Here is a 25065-nt window from a genome sequence, read left to right as displayed (position 1 = left end):
TCAACATCTTAAAAGTTATTTATGGTTTATATTTTCAATGTTTGACTTAAACTTTGTTCAAAACGACTTACTTTATGGGTATGGAGATAGTACTTTTAACGTATGCATCCTAGAGGCTAGAGCATCTGTGTTGCATCAAGTTTTGTATGTACTTGGATGCTATTAATTTTGAAGTGGTATTAACAATAACATTATAATATCTATCAATCACGCAACAGCAGTAATTTACATGACTATATTCATATTCACACAACTGACTTTTGAGCGCAAATCGCATACCTTCTAATATGTACGATAAAATTACTAGTACAATTTACAATAGCATGTACTTTGTGTCTTCAGGTTATACAGAATCAATTTGATAAAACCGTCCGTGGATCAACCACCTTGTTGAGATATGCTTAAGTAGAGTTGCTCCATTCAGAATCTTATAGATGTGTTTGCTTCGTTTTTACACAACAATCCTTAGATCTCTAGAGCAAAGGAGCCTTCAAAGCAAGAACCACAGTCCACACGTATAGTCTTAGCCATCATGATATCCATATTTTAGAAATTGTATAAAAGAATTTCATCCCTATGAAACTCTCTCTACTCTCATAAAACTCTTAAGGTCAGTCTCAATGCATAGTTTCATGACCTGTCTCAATGCATAGTTTCATGGCACAGTTATCAAGACTATAACCGAGTCATATGAGTTTCATGGGGATAAAACTCCTCTCTTATCTGATAAAACTCCTTTATTTAATGACTCTGCCAAGTCAGCAATTTTGCTTATATGGCACTCTATTTAATATACATGACACTCTCATGAAACATGCATCGAGACTAGCCTTATCATCATCTCTCTTCATTAATACAGTGTCACATCCTGCATATTTAATGTACATAAAACTTCTCTATTGAAACCCCATTAAGATTAGCCTGCTTGCTCAGCATGGACACACGAAGCAAAGGATCCCAGGAGAAAAGCGGGGGGATCATGGGTGAATCAGACTAGTCTAATCATAACTATAATCCATGGCTTTGACACCATGTTACTAACCTTAGGAGTCTCTAAAGACAATCACTCCGCAGGTGGAGAGGCTATATGGGCCTACAGATATAAGGGCCTTTAGAATTCATGTACTGTCAAAAGTTTCAAACCAGCAGCAATGAAAATAACCTTTGGCACCAACCAGAGTATAAAAATATTAAGAAATGCAAGAAATCCTGCACATTACATTTCGCTGTTCACACATAACTTGTACAGAGACTAGGGCACTCTGATGTTGAGGCAGCCAAATGTAAGGATTCTTCAAATTAACCATCCAAAATTCACCACCGCATAACATAAGGACAGTTGCAGAACTACGGGTACAAGTATCAAAATTCAATGAGTTCAAAACTAAGATATAAGTGTGATGCACTCTAATCTTCCTCCTCGCCCTCATTCTCGGCGATGTTGAAGTACCGGAGCTCATAGACACTGTGGTCCTTGTTGGCTGCAATCACGCGTAGCCAATCCCGTACGTTGTGCTTCTTCAAGTACTTCTTGGTCAAGTACTTCAGGTACCTGGTGACAACAGATAATGATACAATCAGATTAAACTGAGCAAATTAAGTATGAGAATAAAGAGCAATTAACTTTTTATTGTTCCATCATGTGTATGCTTCAGTCAAAGGGTGTAACAGAAAAAGATACAAGTTCATACATTTGCTAACCATAATGTCTCGATCATTCTAGCTAAATAATGGTGTCAATTGTCATATAATGGTATCAAACATCTGCTAATCCCTCAGTCCCAAAAGAGTGCAACTGTCACTTCACAAGAAGTGAATCAATTTCAAGTTTGACCAAATCTATAAAAATACATTAACATCTATGAAACCAAATAAGTATTGACAGATGGATTATGGAATGTATTTTCATACAAAACCTATTTGGAGACATAAAAATTGATGTCATTTTTATAAACTTCGCCCAACTTGAAATTGATTGACTTCTTAGGAAGTGAGAATTGCACTCTTTTTTAGAATGAGGGAGTAACCCAAAAAATTTGAATAGCAGTTTTCAATCAACAAGTGTATAAAAGAACCACAAATATATGCTGAACTTAGCAAAAGAACAACCATTTCCATTTGCAATCACACAGGATTAAGATATGCTGCTACACCAAACCTTTGGGCGTCCGCATTGATTGACAGAACTATATGTACAGAAGCTTACTGCTAATTAGTAATATGCGAAATTACTACTCACCACGAAAATCAATGAATTGGAAAATAGGCCAACCCAAGTTTCTACAACCTAGCAATATCATGAACCTACACAGATCTACACAAGTATATTGACGACCTTTAGGGGTAGACAGTAACAATACGCAAGCACAGTGAAGCAGTTCAGGGTGGTATACCTCTTGGAGAAGGGCCCGTCAGAGGTGACGGTGACCTTGGTCTTCTCGCGGGAGATGGTGACGGAGTCGCCGAGGCTGCCGGCCTTGCCTCCGGCGACCTTGATGCGCTCCTGGAGGAACTTCTCGAGCGAGGCGATCTCCATGATCTTGTCCTCCACGGGCTTGGTGCAGTCGATCGTGAAGGCGACCGACCCCTTCTTCTTGCCCGCGGCCGCGCCGCCCTTCGCCGCCACCACGCCGCGCGCCATCGCCCGTTCCCTCCTTCCCTCGGCTCGGTGCTCGAGTGGGTCGTGGGGTGTGGCGGCTAGGGTTTTCCGGGACGAGAGGGAGCGAGGATGCGGCTGGCAAGATATATATAGGGTACGTGGGCTGCCATTCGAGCGCCCGCCAGTTGGCGGGCCGGTTTGTTGGAGCGGAGTGATTTGGTTGGGCTAGTTTTGGGCCGTTGCGTTCTGATGACGATTCGCTCGGGCCCAGTAGAGAATGGATCACTCGTAGTTTTGGAGCGGAGTATTTGGTTGGGCTTTCTAGTTGCGTTCTTTTGTGCTCGGTTGAAATGGCCCACTCGAATAACATTCTTCTTTCGGGATTTCTGCTATGTTTGGTTTTATGAAAGTTGTTTACTCTTGACGGTCAAAAGAATCATACTAAACAATAGCTAAACGGAGAGCATCTGTTGAACTCAGCTGTTAGTTAAGGCCTTGTTTACTTCCTGATTTTTTTTTCAAAATACTACCGTATCACTTTAGTTTGTATTTAACATTTATTATACAATCATGAACTAATTAGACTCAAAAAATCCGTCTCACAAATTACATACGAACTATATAATTAGTTATTTTTTAATCTATATTTAATACTCAATGCATGTGCCGCAAGATTCATTGTGACAAAAAATCTTGAATATTTTACAATTTTTTTGGGGAAGTAAAGAAGGCCTAAATCGGCGTGACGGCTCATGATGCATACCTAGCAGCCGATAAAAAAAAAACCATTTATTTCATTTCAAGACATTCAGGAAAACATATGCATGGTACCATCTTCATACACGGTAATTCAGGTTTCAGCAGCTTACATTACATAGAAAATCAGGCGAAGCTCCGCCTAAGTTGCCACAGAATGCCATAGGCAAAATTATTTGATCAGAGAATAACACCCACTGACCCACTCCACAGATGGTACTTCGTAAGGCTGCTACTCTTTTTGTGGGCTGCTACTGCTATCAGCATCAGATGATAGGAACTGCTTTGCGTATTGGTGGACTTTGGATCCTGACCCTTGTTGGTGATCGTAGTACTCCACCAGCCCAGACCCAGCCAAGGCAGCCAGTGTGAGAGCCTGAGCATGCAGCCTGTCAAAGAAATTGAGGTTTAGGTTGCCTTATATTCATTCAATCGCCTAGAAATTCTTTAGCTTTCAGTAAATGCATACATCAATTTCATTCGTCAGAATAAATTCAAGCCCAAAGTAGGGGATTCTCGTTTCAACTTTCTGTACATGAACTATTATACTGTGCACAAATGAGCAAAGACGGCCATGATTAGTGCATATAAGAGTGGACATCTATGGTAAATGCTACTAGTTTTTATTTAAAAATTTGCTAGCATAAGAGCAGTGCACATCACCAGTTGACGGCAATAATATGTCAAGCTGGTCTAGATCAGTTACATTAGTGGGTGGGGAAATATCCAAAAGATTAAAAAATTGATACTTCCTAATGCAATTAAGGTAATTTATTTAAATGCAACTGAAATAGTAAGCAATTTATCGGTTCAGTGAATAACCAGTGGGGAAATATCCAAAAGGTTAACATATCCATGGCATTATTCATGGAAACCCCTAAAAATAGCCACTAGAATAGGTTCAGTGAATATGTATCCAAAATCTAACTAGCCTGTACCACCCTCCACCGGCCTTGTTCTGCATTCTCCACTGATTATCTATGCCTAATGCTGATACCAGTTAATCCTCAATGATGGAAAAGAGCAAAGCTTTCTGTGCAACACAATCTGCTATCATTAACTGTTGATTTCTGAGAAGCTACAGTTTCTTGAAGCAGAGAGGCACAAAGTTTATTCAACACATGTTGTACCACCTGCTTGGTTGATTCAACCGAGAAAACACATATGAATTCTATACCATCACATCCACAATCCTACAATGTTAAGTACATGTTTAGAGAGGCATCATTCTGGCAAAGTTTAGAATGGCATACACAGGGGAAGAAGTATTCATGAACCGTCAAATATCAGAAATGCAAAGAGCAATTATTCCCCCAGAGTTTGCTCCAAGAAATACTAAGACTACACATACTCCTATTTGTTTTGGAAAGTTCCTACATTCTGAAGTAATAGCAGATAAATTGGACATGGATAGCAGCACAATCAGGAAAGTTGTTTCGACACCCTGCTGGCCTTCTGATCTACTAGTTCCTTGCCAATGCCCTCAAATGCATACCAGATAAAAGCAGGACAGTGTAATTCTCTACCTCTTTTATCGAAGTCAAAAATCATACAACTACCAACTTAATGGATATGCTTGGTATGTAGTAGTTTGCATATGAACCAACTTAGGGCATTTGGTAGGAATCTAGATTCTCAGACGAATATTTTGAATCTATCAGGAAACGTTTCAAATGGTGAATAAGAATCAATTCGTAGAATCATTTGGTTAGTACGCTGGATTTGGTTCAGAAAAAAAAGTTTTTAATAAAAAATCATATAAATGCAAATATGCTTCAAAACTAACAGCTGCAGCAGCCACTGCACATTGTTTCACTGCGTGGCTTGCATCTGGAGCCACCGCAGCAGCTGCCGCTTTAGCTCAAGCGAACGGTGCAGAACTTTGTGTGGATAAAGAACAACTTAAATACAATCCATTTCGGCTTGTTGCACTTAAAATGGATAAACTAAAAAAAATACGATTGCTAGTGCGCAGGAGAAGCAAGAAGCAGAATCGGGCAAAAACACTCCCCGATCGTTTCACGTGCATAGGCAAAAAAAAAGTGAGAATCATTTCAGCTGTTTCTGGAGATTCTGGCGTTTCTGGATAGAATCGAAACGTTTGGATCAGCCAAACGGTCCGTTAATTGACGCAAGATGCGTGGCCTAATGTGATTTAAACACCGCATTCACTTGCTGGGATGCTTGGTAGGGCATCTGAGTACAAATCAAAGGTGGTTGGAATATACCAAATGTGTAGCACATGTAGTATCACAGTAACGACTAACGAGACAGTTTTATGAGATGCAAACAAACCAAGTAGTAGAGCAAGTATGATATAGTAGGGCTAGGGCAAGAGGAACCACCGCATCATTATTAGGGTGACCTTTGTCCTTTTGGATCAAGGAGGCGAGGTGTTCAGCTACAGATATCGAACCAATCGATGTTTTTCGCAGCTACATTTTACCTGGCCCAAACCTAAACAATAATCGGAATATCGAATGTTCTTTTCATTAAGGAAATTAGGCCATCCACCAACATATATAACATGAGAACATGTTTGAACCAATCCAAATCGATGTTAGCCTGAATATATGTCAATCTGGCTACAAACTAATCAGCAGACGGCTGTGTAATTCAGGCAGGCTCCAGTACGCTCCCCCATCCCCAGCGAACTAACGAACAGCTTGCAGTACTGTAGCAGACAGAGAAGGCAAGTGCAGGTGGTGAGGAGAAGAGCAAAGGTACCTGGCGTGGATGAGCTTGACGCTGGTCTTCATGCCCGGCCTGGACCAGTTGTAGGCGATGGAGCCGACGATCCCGCTGAGCCACAGCGTCCCTGCAAGCGCAAGCGAACCAACAGAGCCATCAAATCCACCGCGAGAACGTGCACGTCGGCGTAGAAGAGAGGGAAGTGGGGGAAGGAGAAGAGGATGTGGAAGGACGACGTAGTAGTACCGACGGCCCGGAGCTTGTGCTCCACGACCCACTCCCTCGCCGACTGCAGAGCGCTCTTCTCCTCCGCCATGTCGCCGGCCGACCGGAAAAAGCTTCCCTCCTGAGTGAGTCCTCCTGAACCTCCCAAATCTAGCCCCGAGCCTTTGCTTCTCCACGCGTGTCTTTGTCTTCCTCCGCGACGGGGGAAGGAAGAGGAGGAGTAGGGGGGAAAGGAAATAGCGAGCGGTCTGGGTGGGCGGATGAGAGCCGTACTACGCTGGGTCACGCCGCGGCGGCGAGCTCGTCGTGGTCGTGAAAGCGGACACGCCCACGCGGCACGCAGCAGCCGCGGTCGGTGTGGTGGGGGCGCGGGCCCGGAGGCTAATTGGCGGGCGTGGCCTGGATCCGGAAAACGAAGGAAACAGCGTGCGGCTTCGGTTTGAGTTTCCTGTGTGCCACTGCCAAGTGCCACCACCACCACCACAGCGGTGGAACAGCTACGACCACATAGTTGCGGCGCGCAGAAGATCAAAGGCCGTAACGCAATCTCCACCAGGCGGCTTGGCTACTCACTCACATGCAGGAAAAAAAAAAAAAAAGGACGCGGCACGCGAAAAACTGTGGTCCAAACTGCGGCGGCAGCGAAGCAGCGCTGGCGGTTTTGCGCTGGTGGGTGGGCACCGGGTAGATCCGTACCTCCAGCTCCGGAGAGCTTTTCTCTACAGTACTTGTAGTACATTTTCATAGGGTAAGTTTATTTTTGGATTCGTTTTGCAAACACATATCTCAATACGAAACTGCTTTGCGATGTGTGTTTGCACACTTCTCAAAGCGAATCCAATGGACGGGAGAGTGAGGACATACGTAACATTGTCGTTTTATAGGTGAGAAGGAGCACAAGAACATAATGATCTATTTTTTTTTTTCTTGACAAAACATAATGATCTGTTTGGTTTATTACCTCAATTTGCCGAGCCGCAGCTACGGTCACGCTACAAGTCTGGCACTAGATTTGCTCGTCACAAGTTAGGCACGAAAAGCACATGCAAAGCATTAACGAGAGGCCTAGGTAGTTGCGGCATGCCAAAAGCGTGGACGTGAATGAAGCAGGAGCCTAAGCGACTCAATGCATCGAACTTTAGGCTTGATGAGTTTTGGATACAAGCCAAACACGCCTTAGAGACAAAAACTGCTACTTTCGCACGGGGGACAATGTGACCAGGAGCGAATGGTTCTCCAATAATGTAACATATACCCAAAATATGTCTTACATAGTGTTTTTACGTACTAAAAATAGCTCAACAGATGACCCAATCACATGACCTAACATGATCTATTTTGCCTACCTGTCGAGATGAAACCTAAAAATGTCTCCTCTCTAGATGAGGACGCAAATGTTTTCATGGCTCGTGTGAGCACGACGACGGCGCGCTCCTTCGCTTCCGCCACCTCCGCCTCCACCCACCCTTCCCCCTTCTCCACCTCTGATTAGAGCGGCGCGGCCGCAGTTGCTTGGAGTCGTGATGGAGACAAGGAAGCGCGCGAGGTGCGCGGCGGCGCTTGGCCTGGAGGCGCGACGGTGGCGTGGCACTCGGCCAGGAGGTGTGCGGGGGCGGCACGGCCTGGAGGCGTGCGGTGGCGCTCGGCTTGGAGCGTGTTTCTTTCTTTTTTTGACAAATGCTTGGACCTTGCTTTGGTTTGGGTCTCGGTCCTCTGTTGGAGAAGTTTTGGGGTTTGGTCTATTTACTGTACGTGACCTTTATTGTGTAATGGGTCTCTAGTGTGGGTTTCAATTGTTGGAGTCAGTCTAAGGATAAAAAGTGACTTCTTGTCTTATGTTTGAGCCTAGGTTTTGGATTGGTGTCTCCATACTTCCTCTAATAATTTGACGATGCCTCGAATAACTGTCCAATGCCAACTTCCTTTGCGACGAAGAACTCACATACACACAAGAGGTATGGTGGCAATACAACACTTATCATAATTTTCTCTTGTGTGACCGTATGAAATGGTGAATATCAGCAAGGGGTTTCATATGTTCTTTTTGCCCTAATTGCCTGGAGATAGAAATGATAGGGTTTTTAGGGAGGTGACCTCTACAGGCAACAACTCATGTCGTTGATTCGAGCCGGAGAGGAATTCTGAATTGAGACTAGGGCTCGTGGGATGGATAACCTGTTCGTCGCACTTAAGCTAAGGGGTATTTGGTTAAGGTTGTTAAAGTTTGATAGGTAATGTAACATTTTTGTTTTATTTGGCAAATAGTGTCCAATCATAGACTAATTAGGCTCAAAAGATTTGTCTCGTAAATTATTCTCTAACTGTATTTTTAGATTCGTAAATAGTATATATTTAGTATTCCATTCATATATTCAAACAAACCCTGAGTGTGTCTAGCTCTTGCTAGGTCGTCAATTTTTATGTAATACTAGGTGGTACGTCTCGTGTTGCTGCAGGCGCATAATTGTATTGTATGTATTAGGATAATTAATGGACTCGATCACATAATATCAAGGTAGGGATGGGCTTGGGTGGAGAGTGAGTAGAGAATGGATTAATTCTAGAAAAGATATACCAAATGGATGAATAGTTGCACAATTTTAAATGCTCAGTAAAGGTTACAACAGAAAGGAACTGTGCTAAAAAGGTGAAGTTGATACCAAAAAATGGCTATGTGTCCATGTCATGGACAAAAGAGTAGAAACAAAAAAAAACATGTGTACATACATAAAAATTGAAGTGATATGGTTATTATCGAAAACAACTCATGCAATTATGCATCTGCATGCGTGATATGCTTGAGTGGAGAAAATGGCCATGCATGCCACTACCTACTAATCACTAGTATAATGCCCGTGCTAACGCTACGGCTTAATCTTGAAGATGTTTTTAAAAACAACCAATATTCTTTCATAGTTTAACTTTTACACATAATTGTATCTGAGCATGTATACATTTCGGGAACACTTCTGCATATAATAAGGCATAATAAAGTTATTTCTGGTATGAACCATGTAAGTTACATTTTGCCTAACTCCTTAATCATGTATTGGAGATCTTTAGGGAGGCTGTTGAAACATTCGTTTGCTCGGCTTGTTAAAATGTCGGCCAAGAATTCAATCCTTAGTGAACTTGATAGTTGTGCATGGTAGATAATTATAGTTTATTAATTCCCTATCATGTAGTGTATGGAATATAGGTAGAGAATATATGTATGCTTACTGTGTTGATTGGTGACAATGTTTTGCCGTCCCACAACTTCATGAAATGGTATACAAGAAAGCCTCGTAAATTTCTAGAGAAGAACATTTGTTTATTTATTATACATAAATCAAATAACTATTTTTGTGATAACAAAGACGAAACATAATATAAGCGATTATCAATAATTAAGATTACCAATAATTAAATTCCGGAACCTTTGTTACACATCTAGGGTATTCTCGCTTCTAGTAATAAATATTGTCATTCCACTTATAATTTATCTTTCCCATGGTGAGTTTGAACCTTTTAGCAATAATATTGCAGAACGTAGGTATATATGTCATGCTTTGATCATAACCCCTGGAACATACAACATCGAGAAGTGGATCCATAATCGTGGATCTCGTCCAAACTGAGTTATTTCTTGATGAATTTGCAAATTTGAGGTCCATAAAGTGGTAATTTTGTTTCGTCAAGATACAGTAACTATTTGATGAATTATACAATGTAAGAGTCATAAATATGAACTTAAGGTCCATTAAGTGGTACATTTTTTGTTCAACATGATGGCTTGGTTCCACACAGCCATCCAAATAGACATATTAAAGCAAACATGGTCCATCTCTATATTCTCATCTAAAATATTTCTAATTTTTGTAGAAGTTAAAGAAATTGGGTACGTTCGTGTACTTTGGACCCACACTTTGCTAAAAACAAGAACAGGAAACAAATTCATTCTAGAACGGGCAATGAAAATATATATACTATAATAAAACAATTTACATTAGAATGACTTACTCTAAAGATTCAACATTCGAGATCAATTGGATGTTTAGGTAAATCGCCGACAATAGGTCTTTTCTGTTGCTCCACTTTATTGTACATGTGCACTCTATTGAACCCGACATTAAAATATCCAGATCATCTAACATTGTGGCATCATCATCCATTTTTTGGGGAGTCTCATTTTGTTGCCCATTATCTAGTAATCCTCTTGCTTCATTTAACGGGGAGTTATATAAAATCACAGGTAGCTTGAACCTAAAGTTACTTATATCTTCATGGAAATATAAGCAAATCTTGTTATACTAACGAGTTAAAAAATTTTCTTTAGAAATAATTTACTATGGAATTACCTAGGTGACATGGTCAGATAAAACAGTTCCCAGTTCCGGTCCAGTACTCTATATAGTTAATTATCCATAAACCACAACTAACACCGTGCAGATTCCGAAAAATAAAATATGAGTGATACATATACTTTTGGTCTTTAGGCAATGGCATATACACGAGATGGGAGGATGTTTTACCCATCCGTTTGCATTTGGTTGGTGATCTTATGTGTTATTTCCTAAGATGTCACTTCGAAGCCATTTACCTATTTATTTTGGTCCAGTTCTGTACGATGCATGTTTTATTAGTCTTTCCATTCCTTTTAATTGGTATGACCGAAACAACAAGGTTAAGAAAGAGAAATTGAAAAACTATAAAAAAGTATGTATATATGAGTAGAAATATATGCAGGGTCTCGTTTGTGCGGTAAGTCATACATAGATAGAGATTAAAATCTATATTTTTGTTTGAAATAAATAAAAATAAAGTTACGTATCTGATATTTACCACTTTGCTGGATATTTTCATTGCCCAATAAAAATGGCGAGTTCTGGTCCATCTCGATCGGAGTGATTAGTATCTTTTGGTCATCCGTACAAAAGTTGGATTGACTATATAAAAGGCTGCTGATTAATATACTAAAAAGTTTTAGTTATGTGTCTGATAATTACCATTTGGCCAGGTATTTTCATTGCCCAATAAAAATGGCGAGTTCTGGTCCATCTCGGAGTGATTAGTGCCTGTTTATTTTTGGTCAGCCATACAAAAGTTGGATTGACTATATAAAAGGGTGACTATACTAAAAAGTTTTTGAATTATACCGAGGTCAGCGCTACTGCTTTGGGACATTGCCTTCTTCCTTTCTCGATACTGTTGGTACTCACGTTGTTTCCTCCTGACCTCCTCCATTTGTTCGTAGGACATCTCAGCTAAACGAATCCATTGCTGGTGGTTCCTTTCTTCCCTCATCCGCCGGGCCTCATCTATATATTGCGCAGTTTGAACATGTATACGAAATCAATAAGACACCCAGAAGCGTTATATATTATTTAAACAGTGCGAAATCATACATGCGGTGTTGGTGATATCACTTAGTGCATCACGTGTATGTTTCGGCGTAGACATGGAGTCACTGTATCAAGGAAAGGCTGCTGATAATTTTTTATTTTTAGTGTGCAAGAAGACAATCGTAAGTAGTTGATAATTTTTTATTTTCAGTGTGCAAGAAATCGCGTCTGGTGCCACTCGCCAGTTGCTAATGCTAATTATTGATCCATTGAATGAACTGACAAACTGAAATAAAAACAAATCACTCTAATGAAATAAATAAAAGTATGTATATACACAAGTAACAAGCTTATTTAGAATTTAGAATAAAATAAGAAGATCAACCTAAACCTGCAAGTGCAAAGTAGAACACGTAGATACACTAGTAACGAGTTTATTTAAATTAAAATAAGAAGATGAATCTAATCTGCAACTGCAAGTACATATATACACAAGTAACAAGCAAAGAAGATCAATCTAACCTGCAACTACAAGTACGTATGAATCTAACCTGCAAGGCTACAACTGCGTTGATGCCCCTTCACGGATTGACGACGAAGGATCCGGTCATTGCCTTCTTGGCCTGCGCTGATGTCGCGTGCGACATGAGGACGGAGAGCAGCCGAGTTTTTTCTTTTCTTCGATTTGATTATTCTGATCCGCAAGAAGAAGCCTGCGCTGATGCCGCGTGCGAGGCGAGGACGGAGAGCAGCCGAACTGCGGCGCTGATCCGCAAGAAGGGGAGGGCTTGGGAGGGGGTGGGGGCAAGGTGTGAGGGGTGAGAAGTCTCGCATCAAACTTCGTCTCTCGTCATTTAGATCTGACGTAGTTCTTTTATGAGCTCTTGATTTTGATAGAGAAAAAATTTCTGTGTGTAATTTTAGAGGTACACAATGATTAGACTACTCAGTGGGGGACGTTTTTGTTGGTGGATCTAAATTAATTTGAAGTGGTCAATTATAGTATAGATTGTGCATGCGTTTGGGAGGTGAAGGTGATAAGGTAGGAGAGGTAATAAAGGTCTTTCATGCATTGATAATACTCTCTTCATCAGGTTGGTAAAGGAAGTTATTTGGATAAGATTTGAGTCAAACTTTGAGAATATAAATCATGAATAACTTTTAAGTTGTTGAGTTGAAAATATAAAAACCATATGATTAGCTTTGTCTTAAAAAAATGCTTTCATAAAAATAGACATATCAATTTTCATTATAGAAATAAGGGTCAAAGTTATGCTTTCTAAGACCGTGTTATTGTTCAAAAAGACTTACAAGAGAGAGCCTGTTTTGGTACAGTGAGTTTTTTTTTGGCCACACACTTATTCCTAGAAAAGTTTTATGGGTAAAGCTGTTTTTCTTTCCCTCTCACAAATACACAACATGGTCAATGTTACCTTGTGTTATGGGGTGTGCTAGGAGACTAGGACAACGAGACCTGGGACAGAAAAAAAAACTGTCCTATTGCCTTAAACGAGCTAACAAGGAAAGCAAAATCCTGTATAGCCAACATGTGTTACTGTATTTTTTTTTTAGTATTAATCAATATACTGGATTCCGAGCAATCCCGATGGTCTTCAGGTTCCCAATGGTGGCTAACCTGGCCAGTCTCAGGATTCCGTTCGTCACAAATCTGCAGAAACTGAAACCACATCAGTAACAGGAACCACATTGCTTGTTGCAAGTTGCAACAGATGATAAAGAGGGCAATGAAGGATAAAGAGAAAAAAAAGAGAGAGTGAATAAAATGAATACAAATAACTTGGTACTTTATGCTTCAACTAATTGCATTACTTTTAAGGCAGTTCGCATATTTTATACGTACTCCAGCAGTTTGCCAAAAATTACTTGGCAAATCTTATGATTTGGTAAGTGGCTAAAACATATGGCAAGTAAAAAAAGATTGTATCACTTGCGCCTGCTGGCCTAGCTTTTGCGAGATATCAAACCGGATGGCAAGTTGAGATCAACGCACATATATGTGCGGGTGGAGGTAGGAAATGACAAGTTGTCAAATTTTAGCAAGTCATTTGCCAAACTGTTGGAGGGGTGGTTTCTTTAGTTTTGCTAAAAAATAAAGGATAGCAAGTGGGTTTGGGGAGATGCTCCACTGGCAAGAAATGCTCAATCACTTATCCTTTTTTCAGTTTTTATACAATAAGGTGAGCTTATTTACTCAGTGTCAAAGAAAGGAATATGTTCCTGACAAAGATAAATGCCAAAACAGTGCCTTACACTTTAAAACGGACGGAGTATAATAAGCATATAAATGTATATATGGTAAACCAAAACAGAACATGCTCCTTTCCTACTGTTTTGTGTCTGATGAAGCTAATCCTGAACTATAGGCCTAGCTGTGGAAGGAACTGTGACTGCTCAATGCTTTGGTTTAGCAAATAGCATCATTTATCTGCTTACCAAAATAAATGGAATGAAAACCCACACACACTGGCAAATGACCAAACAATAACAGAAATATGATCCAGAAAGTCTTCAGTTTTTTGCAAATTCCTAGTATGACTGACATCAACCTGATCAGTATTAGTGGACATCAGATGCATAGTTTTCCCTTTGCCTTCAGAGACAGGCAACTAGGCACAGAAATTCAACAACAAAATAAAATTACATATGTATGCTGTGTAAAAAAGAGAACTGGATGAGGTAAGCATACGTCAATTAGTACGGTCCACATTGAGGACTTTTCCAGTTCTGTTGTGATTCCATCTGACAGTCCTGCATTAAAAGGGCCTTGTCCCTCTTAAGTGTCCCAACTCTCAACCTCTTCTTCAAGGCCTCCATATTTTCCTATCTCAGTATTCTCAGGCCTTGTTTAGTTCCAAAATATTTTGCAAAATCGACACTGTAGCTCTTTCGTTTGTATTTGACAAATATTGTCCAATCATGGCCTAACTACGTTCAAAAGATTCGTCTCGTCAATTTCGACCAAACTGTGGAATTAGTTTTTATTTTTATCTATATTTAATACTTCATGCATGTGTCTAAAGATTCGATGTGACGGGGAATCTGAAAAATTTTGCAAAATTTTTTGGAAACTAAACAAGGCCTCAGTGCCAGGTGCAGTTTTGCCAGAGGCCGGCTGCAGATCACTATGTGCATCCTGAGAGGATTTCTTCTTTCTCTTGATGATCTTCAGAAGATGTTTTTAGCCCTTAACAGAACCTTCATTGGCCCATTCCATTCTATCTGGATCAACTTTATGAAATCCCTGAATTTGTAAAAGAAAAGAACACTAGTGAATTCACAAAACAACAGAAGTTAAGATTCAACATTACTTGCAGCATAAAACAAGCGGACAGAATAATAATATAAACAATGCTGATCTAGAGCAGAGGAAGACAAATCGTTCATGAATGACTGATCCAGCCATTCAAGAACCCAAACTGAATAATGGTACTAGATTAGTTCTAAACAATAAATATGATCAGTCCAATATATAGATTTAACACAGCAACTTATCCTTTAGCAACCTGGTCACCTGGTGAGCCTATAATCTGATCCATATAAAAACATGAATAGTTCATACCTCTAGTAGAAGCATTAATCACAGGTGACACCACCACGGCAATATCCCTGCAACTGCACTACTGCATCACAACTCCAATGCAATGCAATGTGTGATCGTTGAACCTCTTGGCACATCTGGGAACAGAACAGTGTCCCTAGAGACCAGCTTTCCTCTTAGCCGTCCCTCATCAACCCTTGTAATCTGAATGCTAGCCCATTCGATCACCACCATGCTCCTCACTTCCCCCTTACCTTTTCCTTTCCCTTTCCACTTTCCTTCCCAAACCAAGTAGAGCAATCCTCCAACATTGGCAAGGGTGGCGCCGCACAAGAACTTCGGTAGCTCCCTCTCCAACCCCTCCACCGTGCTCCACGAATCAGTGTCCGGATCATAGCCCTTGACCTGCCCCAGGTAATCGTAAGAGTAGAGGATTCCTTCAACCACCGCAGCTCGGCCCTTCCATCCCATGTCAAGCACCGGCGACACCGGCGCCCACGCCTCCGCAGGTGGCGCCGCAGGATCGTATGCCAACCCACCACGGTCCGCCACCGCAAGGACCTTCCCGGCGAGTGACGCGCAGCCGTGCATCCACTTCTCGCGGAGGTGGGCCGGGCTGGCGACAGGTCTCCACTTCGCGTTCGGGGTGGAGAGGTCGAGAGCCTCCGCCCAGAAGGGGGACGAGGGGACGCAGCCGCCGGCGACGAACAGCGCCCCGGAGTGCGCGACGGCCGCGGCGAACTCCCGCGTAGAGGACAGGCGCGGGCCGACGGACCAGGATCTGGCCCGGGGATCCAGTATCTGCACGGACGCAGCGGGGACTGCGGACACGGATCCACCGACGAGGAAGAGCCGGGTGCCGTCGGTGGCGGCGGACGCGGAGGACGAGACGGGGACTGGAGGGGAGGGGAGCGGGAGAGGGGGCCACCCGGGGTGCGGGAGCAGGAGGAAGAAGAGAGGGGACGCGGAGGAGGGTGGGCGGAGGGAGAGGAGGACGTGGGGTTCGGAGCGGCGGAGTGCGCGGCGCGCGGCGAGGAGGGGCTCCGGGTGGCGGCACAGGAGGGCGTGGAACGCGCGGGAGACGAGGGCCAGGGATGGGTGCGCAGCGCGCGGGAGGAGCGCGATGCAGTGAACGGCCAAGTCGTCTGGAAGCGCCGGGATGAGGCTCCCGCGGACCTGCGCCGTCGGTTGAGGCGGAGAGGTGGGCTCGGCGGAGGCGGACATGGCTAGCCGTCGGTGGTGACTCGCCGGCAGAGGAGGAAAGGCGTGTGGAAGTAGTGCGCTCCTGACCGCCCGAATGGGTGGGCCACTGTGCAAGATGGACCCGAATGTAACGTGGTCTTGTAAAAGGCCTTGCTTAGGCCTTGTTTAGTTCACTCTAAAAACTAAATTTTTTTCAAAATTTCCTGTCACGTTGAATCTTGTGACACATATATGGAGTATTAAATATAGATAAAAACAAAAACTTGCACAGTTTGTCTGTAAATCGCAAGACGAATCTTTTAAGCCTAACTATTCTATGATTGGACAATGTTTGTTAAATAAAAATAAAAATACTACAGTGTCAAAATCCAAAAAAAATTCAGATCTAAACAAGGTCTTAGAATTTTTTTTATTTCGCCACAGCACGCACATTCGTTTCTATCTCCGTCCAAAAAAAATTGACGTTTTTGACTTTTACAAATCGTGTTTGACGGTTTGTCTTATTCAAAAAATTTATGTAAATTATAAAATAAAAAAAATCATTAGTAAAGTATCTCTAATGATAAAATAGGTCTTAACAAAATATATAATATTTATGTAAAAATTTAGAATAAGACGGATGATCAAATAAGATATCTGAAATTCTAAAACGACACTTTTTTTGAACGGAGGGAGTATGTCCAACAAACCGTGTCATGTCGATCCAATGTCGTGTCGTGTCGTGTCATGCCGTAGATCGTCAAGTCGTTATGGACCGTCGTGCCTAGTGGGTCGTGACTCTACGGGCTTCGTGTCTGGCCTTTAGCCCAAGGCACGGCCCGCGGGTCCGTTTCCGTGCCGTGCAAGCCCACGACCCATCAAACTGACAATATCTCATTTCCATCAATATTTTTACCAAATGCTGAAATATTTCATCATTTTCACCAATATAATAATTAACATCACATATATACAAGTTATAACTACACCTACAATTCATTTTCACTGTGTCGGCCGTTGGAACGAGCCATGTCACGTGCCTGGGTGGCGGCCTAGACACGGTCTGGTCCCTCAAGCCAGGTCCGCTCGGGCCCAGTGGCCACCGTGCCGTGCCCGTGCTCGGGTCGGGCCACCGAGCCATGGGCCGGCCCATCGAGCCGCGACTGCATGGCCATGTATAGCAATTAGTGTCTAATCATAGACTAACTAGGCTTAAAAGATTCGCCTCATAATTTATAGACAAATTATGTAATTAGTTATTTTTATCTATATTTAATGTTCTATATATATGCTGCAAGATTCAATGTGATGGGTGTTTAGTTCACCCCAAAATCCAAAAACTTTTTAAGTCCTCGTCACATCGAATCTTGCATCACATGTGGAGTATTAAATATAAATAAAAAAGAACAATTAAGTGTATGGTTTGGTTGTAATTTGCAAGACAAATTTTTTGAATCTATTTATAGTTGAACAATAATTGTGAAATACAAATAAAAATACTACAATACCCAAAAGCTTTTCGCCCCAACAACTAAAACAAGGCCTAAGCCAATTTTGATTTTTGAGCCCGTTTCTCAAATCAAGGCCTACACCAAGAATTACACACCCACCTGTCTGTTACGAGCTTATTCGTTTATCTAAAAAGTTATGATTAAACATATTGTTCGGTAATTTATTATAAGAGAAAAATACTATTAATTAATAACAAAATATGACTTATAAAATAAATAAACGGAGGTATAATCACAAGAAGGTTTCCGAGCATATATCATGAGATGAGACTTATTGTTGTAGGACATATCAGCACTGAATAAATAGCGGAATGCATTAATAAAATTGTGAGCACACGTGCAAAATATAGAACTTATTAAATTTAAATAGGTACAATTCCTCCTTGAATATATTCCACGAGAGTTTGTTGCTCATTAGACAATAATTATAAAATACAGTACAAACAAAAATACGAAGTACCCAAAAAAAATTCACCCAAGAAATATGTTTCATACTGCACGGAGCACCAATTGCAAACGGAATTGACTATTCGTTCCTTCTTATCCGGGGTTAGGATCTTTTTATGGAGGAGATTCTAGGTAAAGAATCGACATTTAGACTCTGTTTTTGCTCGCCCGGTTGGGTTGATATTGATCTTGTTTGTATCGAGGCGAATTGGATTAGATAAGCACTCATGGTTTCTTTTCTTGGTTGTGTCATTGTGTGTATGTCCCGTCGGAGATCCATCGCCAAATGATTTTATCTTCCTATCAAAACACATCGTTAATTTATCGTATGTTGTCGTTTCGATTGATGCCAGTCTGGTATCATCGACGAGAACAACAGCCACTAATATCTCTTTTTTTTCGAGAACATGCAACAACATATGTTTTATTAAACATAAAATCCAGAGAGTTACACAAAGTAATCCACGGATTACTTAACATATACGCACACCAGCACAAGGAACAGCAAAGAAGCCAACCAAAAGGAGGAGGGCAACAGAAAAGACGAGCGTGCTAAAGGTAGCACGACACAAGTCAACCAGAGCGCCGAGCATCGAGAGCTCCCAACCGTCTGTACCTCGCTGCGATCTAGAGAGCAGCCTCCTCCAAGATGAGTTGCGCAAGTTGTAGCGGCTGGCGTCTGGCACAGTCAAAAGTCCGACTATTTCTCTCCTTCCATAGGTTCCAGCCAACCAAGAAGAATAAGGAGTCGAAGCCGCACCTCAGCTTCTTTGGAAGAAGCTTGCGCGATGCTGTCCACCAAACCATAATTCGTCCCTCCTGCATTGTGACAAGCCCAAGAAGGTGATACGTCCTGAGGCAAGTAGACCAAACTTCTCTGCTGAAAACACATCCCAGGATGATGTGATCTAGAGTCACGGCTGATTGGTCACAGATGATGCATGAGTTTTCTTCTTGTAGTCTGTAGTCGTCCAACATTTGCCGTGGAGGGCAAGCCAGAAGAAGAACTTTACGCGAGGAGGCGCCGAAGTCTTCCAGATCAACGCTGCCCCCAGCGGCTTGGAGCAACCAAAAAACATCGCACCATAAACGGATGCCGTTGTGTACTGCTGGCTGGTTTAGGATTACAGGAGAAGGTGGCTGGAACTCCCGGCATCAGATGAACATGTTCAATTGCCCTGCACAGTTGCACAAATTCTGCAACCAATCTCAACGAGTACGGCCCAGTGATATGGCACACCCAAACAAAGCCTTGCAGCGCCTCCGCCACTGTCGTCCCCCAACGATGCTTTGGAATAGTCGTGAACACCGTAGGTGCAAGTTGACACACCCCATAGCCTTGCTAGCTATCAACCCAGAAGAAGGTTGATTCACCACTTGCAACGATCGACGTCGTTGCGGCCTTGAACAAGTCCAGCGCTGTCTTCTCCTCTTGTAAAGCTTAATTTGCAAGTAAGAGAAAGGTACACTCGGGAATAGAAAATCTTCTATGAATAACTAAATGGGTTATCTAAATAATATCTTTATGGATTTTTCATCCTGGAAAAAAATCATGGATTCAATTTGAGTTCCTAAAAGAGCCTAAAGCTTCATTGACTTCCTCATTGGTCTTGCTTAGCGAAATCAACAGTGTAGGAGACAGTTGATTTCTATAATGTGGGCTTGGTTTGTTGACCTGTTACTCATTACTAAGAACTAGGAGGATTCTCCGCGCGTTGCCGCGGGTATGAAGGAGGAATATAATCAATATATAACTCTTTTATTAGCATAATCATTGGAAATTGTATCCATAGTGGATGATGTGTCTCGCTGATGTGGATGTCATAATTCTTGTGCTAGTTAACTTTAATGCAAAGATAGTAGATTGCTGAGGTGGACACCTTGTATGTCAGGAGAAATTGATAGAGGCAAATGATAGTGGACTGCTGAGGTGGACGCTTTGCATTTTAAAAGAAATAGATAGTGGAGTTGATAATGGACTGCTGAGGTGGACACATTGCATGTCAAGAGAAATAGATAGTGGGGTTTTGCTTTATAAGAGTTATAGATAAGAAACATCTCTATGTACAAATAGTCCAAGGCCTTGTTTAGTTTAATTTTTTTTTACAAAATAGACATTGCGGCATTTTTGTTTGTATTTGACAAATATTTTTCAATCATGAATTAACTAGGTTCAAAAGGTTCGTCTCGCAAATTATAGGTACAATCAGTTAATTTTTATCTATTTAATGTTTGTCGCAAAATTTGATGTGACGGGGAATCTTAAAAATTTTGCAATTTTTTTTAAACTAAACAAGGACATGGGGAACTTTAGCCTTGTTCAGTTAGCAATTTTTTTAGATTTTGGGTACTGTAGCACTTTTGTTTGTATTTGATAACTATTGTTCAATCATAGACTAATTAGGCTCAAAATATTTGTCTCGTAAATTACAAGTAAAGTGTGTAATTAGTTTTTGTTTTTGTCTATATTTAATAACTTTATGTATGTGTCGTAAGATTCGATGTGACGGACATGTATGTATTGTAAGATTTGATGTGATGAAAAATTTTGAAATTTTTTTGAACTAAACAAAGCCTCAGAGCACTTGTAGTTGCCCGGACCCGGATGATGGGTTGCGTCTCTTTAACGTGGTAGCCAGTGGGGCTGCTCGGTGCTTATGCCCACCGGGTCTTTTAGCTTGGACATCAGTTGCATGGGAAGCGTCGCATTGGCCGGCCCCCTCTGCATGGTCCCTTGCCGGCCTTTTCTATTCGCGGTTGAAGTGCTCAGTAACGTGCCATTGACATCTGTTCCGTTAAGTTGTGCAAATCGTTTCGATCACTTTGCGGCTAGAGATAATTAACCACACGCTACGTGCAGGCTCAATCTGTAGGTCAATTCTAGAGCTTTTATTTGTACCTTTTTTATGGGCACACACTTTTAAGACTATAACTCCAACACAGTAGCATCCAGCATTATTAGTGTTTCTTTCATAAGGACTTGGCTTTCCTAGGGCATGTTTAGATGCAGCCAAAAACTAAAATATTTTGGAGAAATGTACATTTTTTAGAAGAATTGATCTAAACAGGGGTATGTAAACTATGGGCTACAGAGATTTGGAATTTGGGACCCTTGAGTCTTAAAACTGTCAAAAAAGTGCCTAAGGACCTGAGTTGGACGGGGTATACCCCCAGCAATCATGTGTGTGTATTTCAATTAATGAACCAAATCAAGCATTAAATGAGGGTAAACCTAAGAGAGTGTTGTCTTTTAGGTCTTATTGTTGGAGAAAAGTAAAAATAGATATGGAACTTTTTACCTGTAGCGCTACTCAAAGGACAAATAGGTCTTGTATTTTGGGTGATGATTGTTGGAGATAGTCTAATAGGCAGTAGCTAGCACTTAGGGTCTGTTTGGTTCCTCTTGCTAAATTTTAGCTAGCCAAAATTATTTTAGTTACTTTTAGGTGACTAATGAAACTAAACTATTTTAGTTTATTTTAGTCAATATGTTTAGAACTTTAGCTACTAAAGTGATCAAAGTTTAGCTAGCTAAAATTTAGTAAGGGGAACCAAACAAGACCTTAATTAGTAGGTATCTGGATAGATGCCTCCCTTAAAGAAAAGTACTGTCTTGAGTTGTAACCGCTATCAGTATCACTATGGTCTTCCCCTCAACTGCGACGATGTTGCTTCTAAGGTCAGCAGAAATAAAAAAACAATAATCTTCCCCTACTGGATCTCCTCTTCTCCATCTCCAAGTCCAACCTCCCCCTAGCGTCACCGAGATATGCTTCCATACGATCCACAACCTTCGTCGCCTGCTTTCTTCGTGATACAATAGGCTCCAATCTTGGGTGCTCCCTTCTAGGCTTCTACAACAGTGGCTCCTCTTCTAGCGTTGGCCTAACAACTCCGCCTACCCTGGTACCTTGGTTTGACCTTATTCTTCAACCTCCATTGACGACATAAATAGCATAATTCGGTCACTAGTGTGCTTGCTATTTCCTAGTGTCCACAGTACAGAAAACCCATTTTAGGTATCAGTAGACATATGTTACTTTGAACATTTAATAGCAGTGCACACAATATTACTACCTTCGTCTTAAAAAGAGGTTTCACTGCATGCTTGGTTCCTATTTATTAAACTTTCTTAAGCTTAACTAGATCAGTAGAAAATACTAATAATAGTATCTTCAAATAAGTCTATTATAAAAATATATTTGACGTTGCATCTAATGATAATATATTATACTATTTTGTGCACCATAGATATTAATATTTTGTTATATATAATTAAATTAAAAAAAATAACTTTTCAAAAAGTGAGATTGACACTCTTGGTGAGGTAGCCTGCTTACCGAACTTGTAGTTGGCTAACGAATAGTAGGAAAGAAACCATCGAAATGCTTGTCCCTGGCCTACCTTTCCAAAGTTAACGTACGCATGAAAATCAGAAAAAAGAAAAAAAAAAGCAGCAAAATCTAAACCTCGCACACGAGCACACCACAGCCACGGAGCCTCCTCCTCAAGATAAGCCTTATCCTGCAATGGCGCGACCACAGCTTCCCACGTCGGACTCCCACGCTGACATGGCTCGTCCAACAAGCTCCTCCCTAGCTATCCACCCAACCTACTTTAGCCTTTCTCCGCGCCAACCATCCCCACTCGATCCTACCCGATCTCCCCGCGCCAAAACTCCAGCTAGCTAGCGCGATCGAGACTACCGTACGTGTCGCCATGGCCGCAACAGCGTCTCTGTCCGCCGTCGCGGCGCCGCTGTCCGTGGCCGGGCTCAGGAAGCCGCTCGGCGCGTCGTCGTTCCGGCCCCTGCAGCCGAGGGCGGCGGCGAGGATGACGGCCGTGCGCGCGTCGTCGTCCGTGAAGGAGAAGGCGGCGGCCGGGCTGACCGCGGCGGCCCTGGCGGCGGCGCTGGTGGTGCCGGACGTCGCCGAGGCCGCGCAGTCGCTCACGCCGTCGCTCAAGAACTTCCTGCTCAGCATCGTGTCCGGCGGGGTCGTGCTCGTCGCCATTGTCGGCGCCGTCGTCGCCGTCTCCAACTTCGACCCCGTCAAGAGGGCCTGATCCGATCCATCGTTAGGAGGCACGTCTCCCCTGTGCCCTGTCCTGTCTGTATCCACTGCTGGTGCTGTATCTTCCTTTGTTGTGTTAATTAATTTTGGAGAATGTCCAAACATATATATCTCTATGATACGGAGTTCGAGTTATTCTATCGTTGCCTCTCTTTTTTTACTTGTTTAATTTCTTTCTTTTCCTGAAAAACGCTCTAATTTGATGTCATGCGTATTTTAAAGTTTAAAGTTTGTTGAGACTTTTGTCTCTGCTTATCTATATACTACTAGGAACCAATCTTCAATCTGATTTATACAGATGTTATTAGATGAGGAGCAATTATATTTGTTGCATCATACATGAGCACATGAGTGGGTGACTCTACATGTATTTGAAATTGCAAGTAAATTTCAAACTATGGTATATTATCTTCATTCCAAATTTTAGTTCTATTTTTTTAATACATAGTTTTTAATATTTATTTAGGCATAGCATATATTTAGGTACGTAACAAAAGTTATACTCTTAAGAAACCAAAATGATATATAATCTAGGACGGAAGAAGTATATGGTTAAAACAGTATATAAATTGCATGATGGATATCTTTGGAGCTAGCGTTTGTATCATATACTACTAGCACATAGGAGTGGTCCATTGGACATGGACCCAGTCACAACACGTACGGGGGGAAATCATTAACCCAAGTCAGTCATTTTATATGTTGTCTCATTCAAATAAGTGTTGTTGTTTTGAATCAATTTTTATATAAGCTAAAATTTAGTACTCCCTACATCTTATAGGAGTAAAATGTAGTTACACTTAACTTGAAAGAAAAAAAAATGTATAGTTACACTTAGGAGTCAAGGGTGCCCACACGATTTTTTTTTGTTTGAAAGATCCGGATGAGCCGACTTTTATCTATACCTCTATACCCCTAATACTAAAGAGGCAAAATTTCAGCCTCAAATTTGGTCTGGACCAATTTTCGTCTGGCCTTTGTAGAGACTGGATTCGGTACGATATACCAGATAATAACGCTAGGCAGGATCAGAAACATAGTAGTCCGTCTAATCTCCTGGGAGTCTGAGAGCTCCTGCACAAAATCAAATCCAACACGCACACAAAATAACTTGGTGCCCAATTTCAGATCGAGTCCAAAACGAAATCACAGCTAAAATTTTTGTCTGGCCATAATTTTCGTCTGACATCTCTTCCTCGGCCCTCAGACAAAAATAAGGAAAGAAGAAATCGGCCAAAAAATCCAACTCGAATAAAAAAGAGCTCTAAATCGAACACATACTATGCTAACATACACAAGCCCTACCATAAAAATCCATCACAAAAAACAACATTCTTCAAATCTTGCACAAGGATCCAAAATTCATACCAAAATCGACCATAAATTAAACACATTTAGGCAGTAGATTGAATCGAACTGTATAACCATTCGAAATCGAAAAATGACAGTTCAAAGAAGGGAAGGAAGGAAAAATCCGTAATCATGCCACAACAACATCAGATCGAGAGGGAGGAGGCGCGCTAAAGGATGCGGATGGAGGTGGCGCGCCAACATCAGATCGAGAGAGAGAGGAAGCGCGCTAGAGGATGCGGGTGGAGATGATGCACCGAAGGAAACTCCCCTGTGTTGGGCTCTCGTGCGCCACCGACCGGCCTAATGACGCCACCATCAAACACCGGTAACTCCAAACGGCTCGGCC

General features: G+C 41.7%; 5 protein-coding genes and 1 long non-coding RNA gene across 7 annotated transcripts; 2 read left to right on the top strand and 4 right to left on the bottom strand.

The window, feature by feature from the left end:
* On the bottom strand, positions 1153-2728 carry LOC8078541 (60S ribosomal protein L22-2). The gene is made up of 2 exons (XM_002461152.2): positions 2394-2728; positions 1153-1552 (listed from the first exon to the last, which is right to left on the bottom strand). The coding sequence occupies exons 1-2, from the start codon at positions 2639-2641 to the stop codon at positions 1408-1410; spliced, it is 393 nt and encodes a 130-aa protein (XP_002461197.1). The 5' UTR covers positions 2642-2728; the 3' UTR covers positions 1153-1407.
* LOC8078540 lies at positions 3374-6643 on the bottom strand. Its single transcript, XM_002461151.2, has 3 exons — positions 6293-6643; positions 6083-6173; positions 3374-3744 (listed from the first exon to the last, which is right to left on the bottom strand). The coding sequence occupies exons 1-3, from the start codon at positions 6360-6362 to the stop codon at positions 3588-3590; spliced, it is 318 nt and encodes a 105-aa protein (XP_002461196.1). The 5' UTR covers positions 6363-6643; the 3' UTR covers positions 3374-3587.
* Positions 7743-8640, top strand: LOC110433153. The gene is made up of 2 exons (XR_002450550.1): positions 7743-8226; positions 8339-8640. It is a non-coding gene; the product is annotated as an uncharacterized LOC110433153 (long non-coding RNA).
* LOC110432200 lies at positions 11091-12522 on the bottom strand. Its single transcript, XM_021452171.1, has 3 exons — positions 12147-12522; positions 11410-11571; positions 11091-11328 (listed from the first exon to the last, which is right to left on the bottom strand). Exons 1-3 carry the CDS (start codon positions 12427-12429, stop codon positions 11237-11239), a joined length of 537 nt encoding a protein of 178 aa, XP_021307846.1. The 5' UTR covers positions 12430-12522; the 3' UTR covers positions 11091-11236.
* Positions 12869-16547, bottom strand: LOC8074436 (F-box/kelch-repeat protein SKIP6). 2 transcript variants are annotated; one of them, XM_021452170.1, is made up of 3 exons: positions 15176-16547; positions 14303-14857; positions 12869-13264 (listed from the first exon to the last, which is right to left on the bottom strand). In XM_021452170.1, exon 1 carries the CDS (start codon positions 16376-16378, stop codon positions 15242-15244), a length of 1137 nt encoding a protein of 378 aa, XP_021307845.1. In that variant the 5' UTR covers positions 16379-16547; the 3' UTR covers positions 12869-13264; positions 14303-14857; positions 15176-15241. The 2 variants fall into 2 exon arrangements, with proteins under 2 accessions (XP_021307845.1, XP_002461195.1); XM_002461150.2 differs by lacking the exon at positions 12869-13264 and having other exon boundaries at positions 14088-14857.
* On the top strand, positions 22920-23507 carry LOC8078539. Its single transcript, XM_002463332.2, has one exon. It carries the CDS (start codon positions 23014-23016, stop codon positions 23356-23358), a length of 345 nt encoding a protein of 114 aa, XP_002463377.1. The 5' UTR covers positions 22920-23013; the 3' UTR covers positions 23359-23507.

The sequence above is a fragment of the Sorghum bicolor genome, chromosome 2, assembly GCF_000003195.3.
Source record: "Sorghum bicolor cultivar BTx623 chromosome 2, Sorghum_bicolor_NCBIv3, whole genome shotgun sequence".
Taxonomy (NCBI): Eukaryota; Viridiplantae; Streptophyta; class Magnoliopsida; order Poales; family Poaceae; genus Sorghum; species Sorghum bicolor.
Note: the sequence above shows the minus strand (reverse complement) of the source record. Positions and strands in the feature narration are given on the sequence as shown.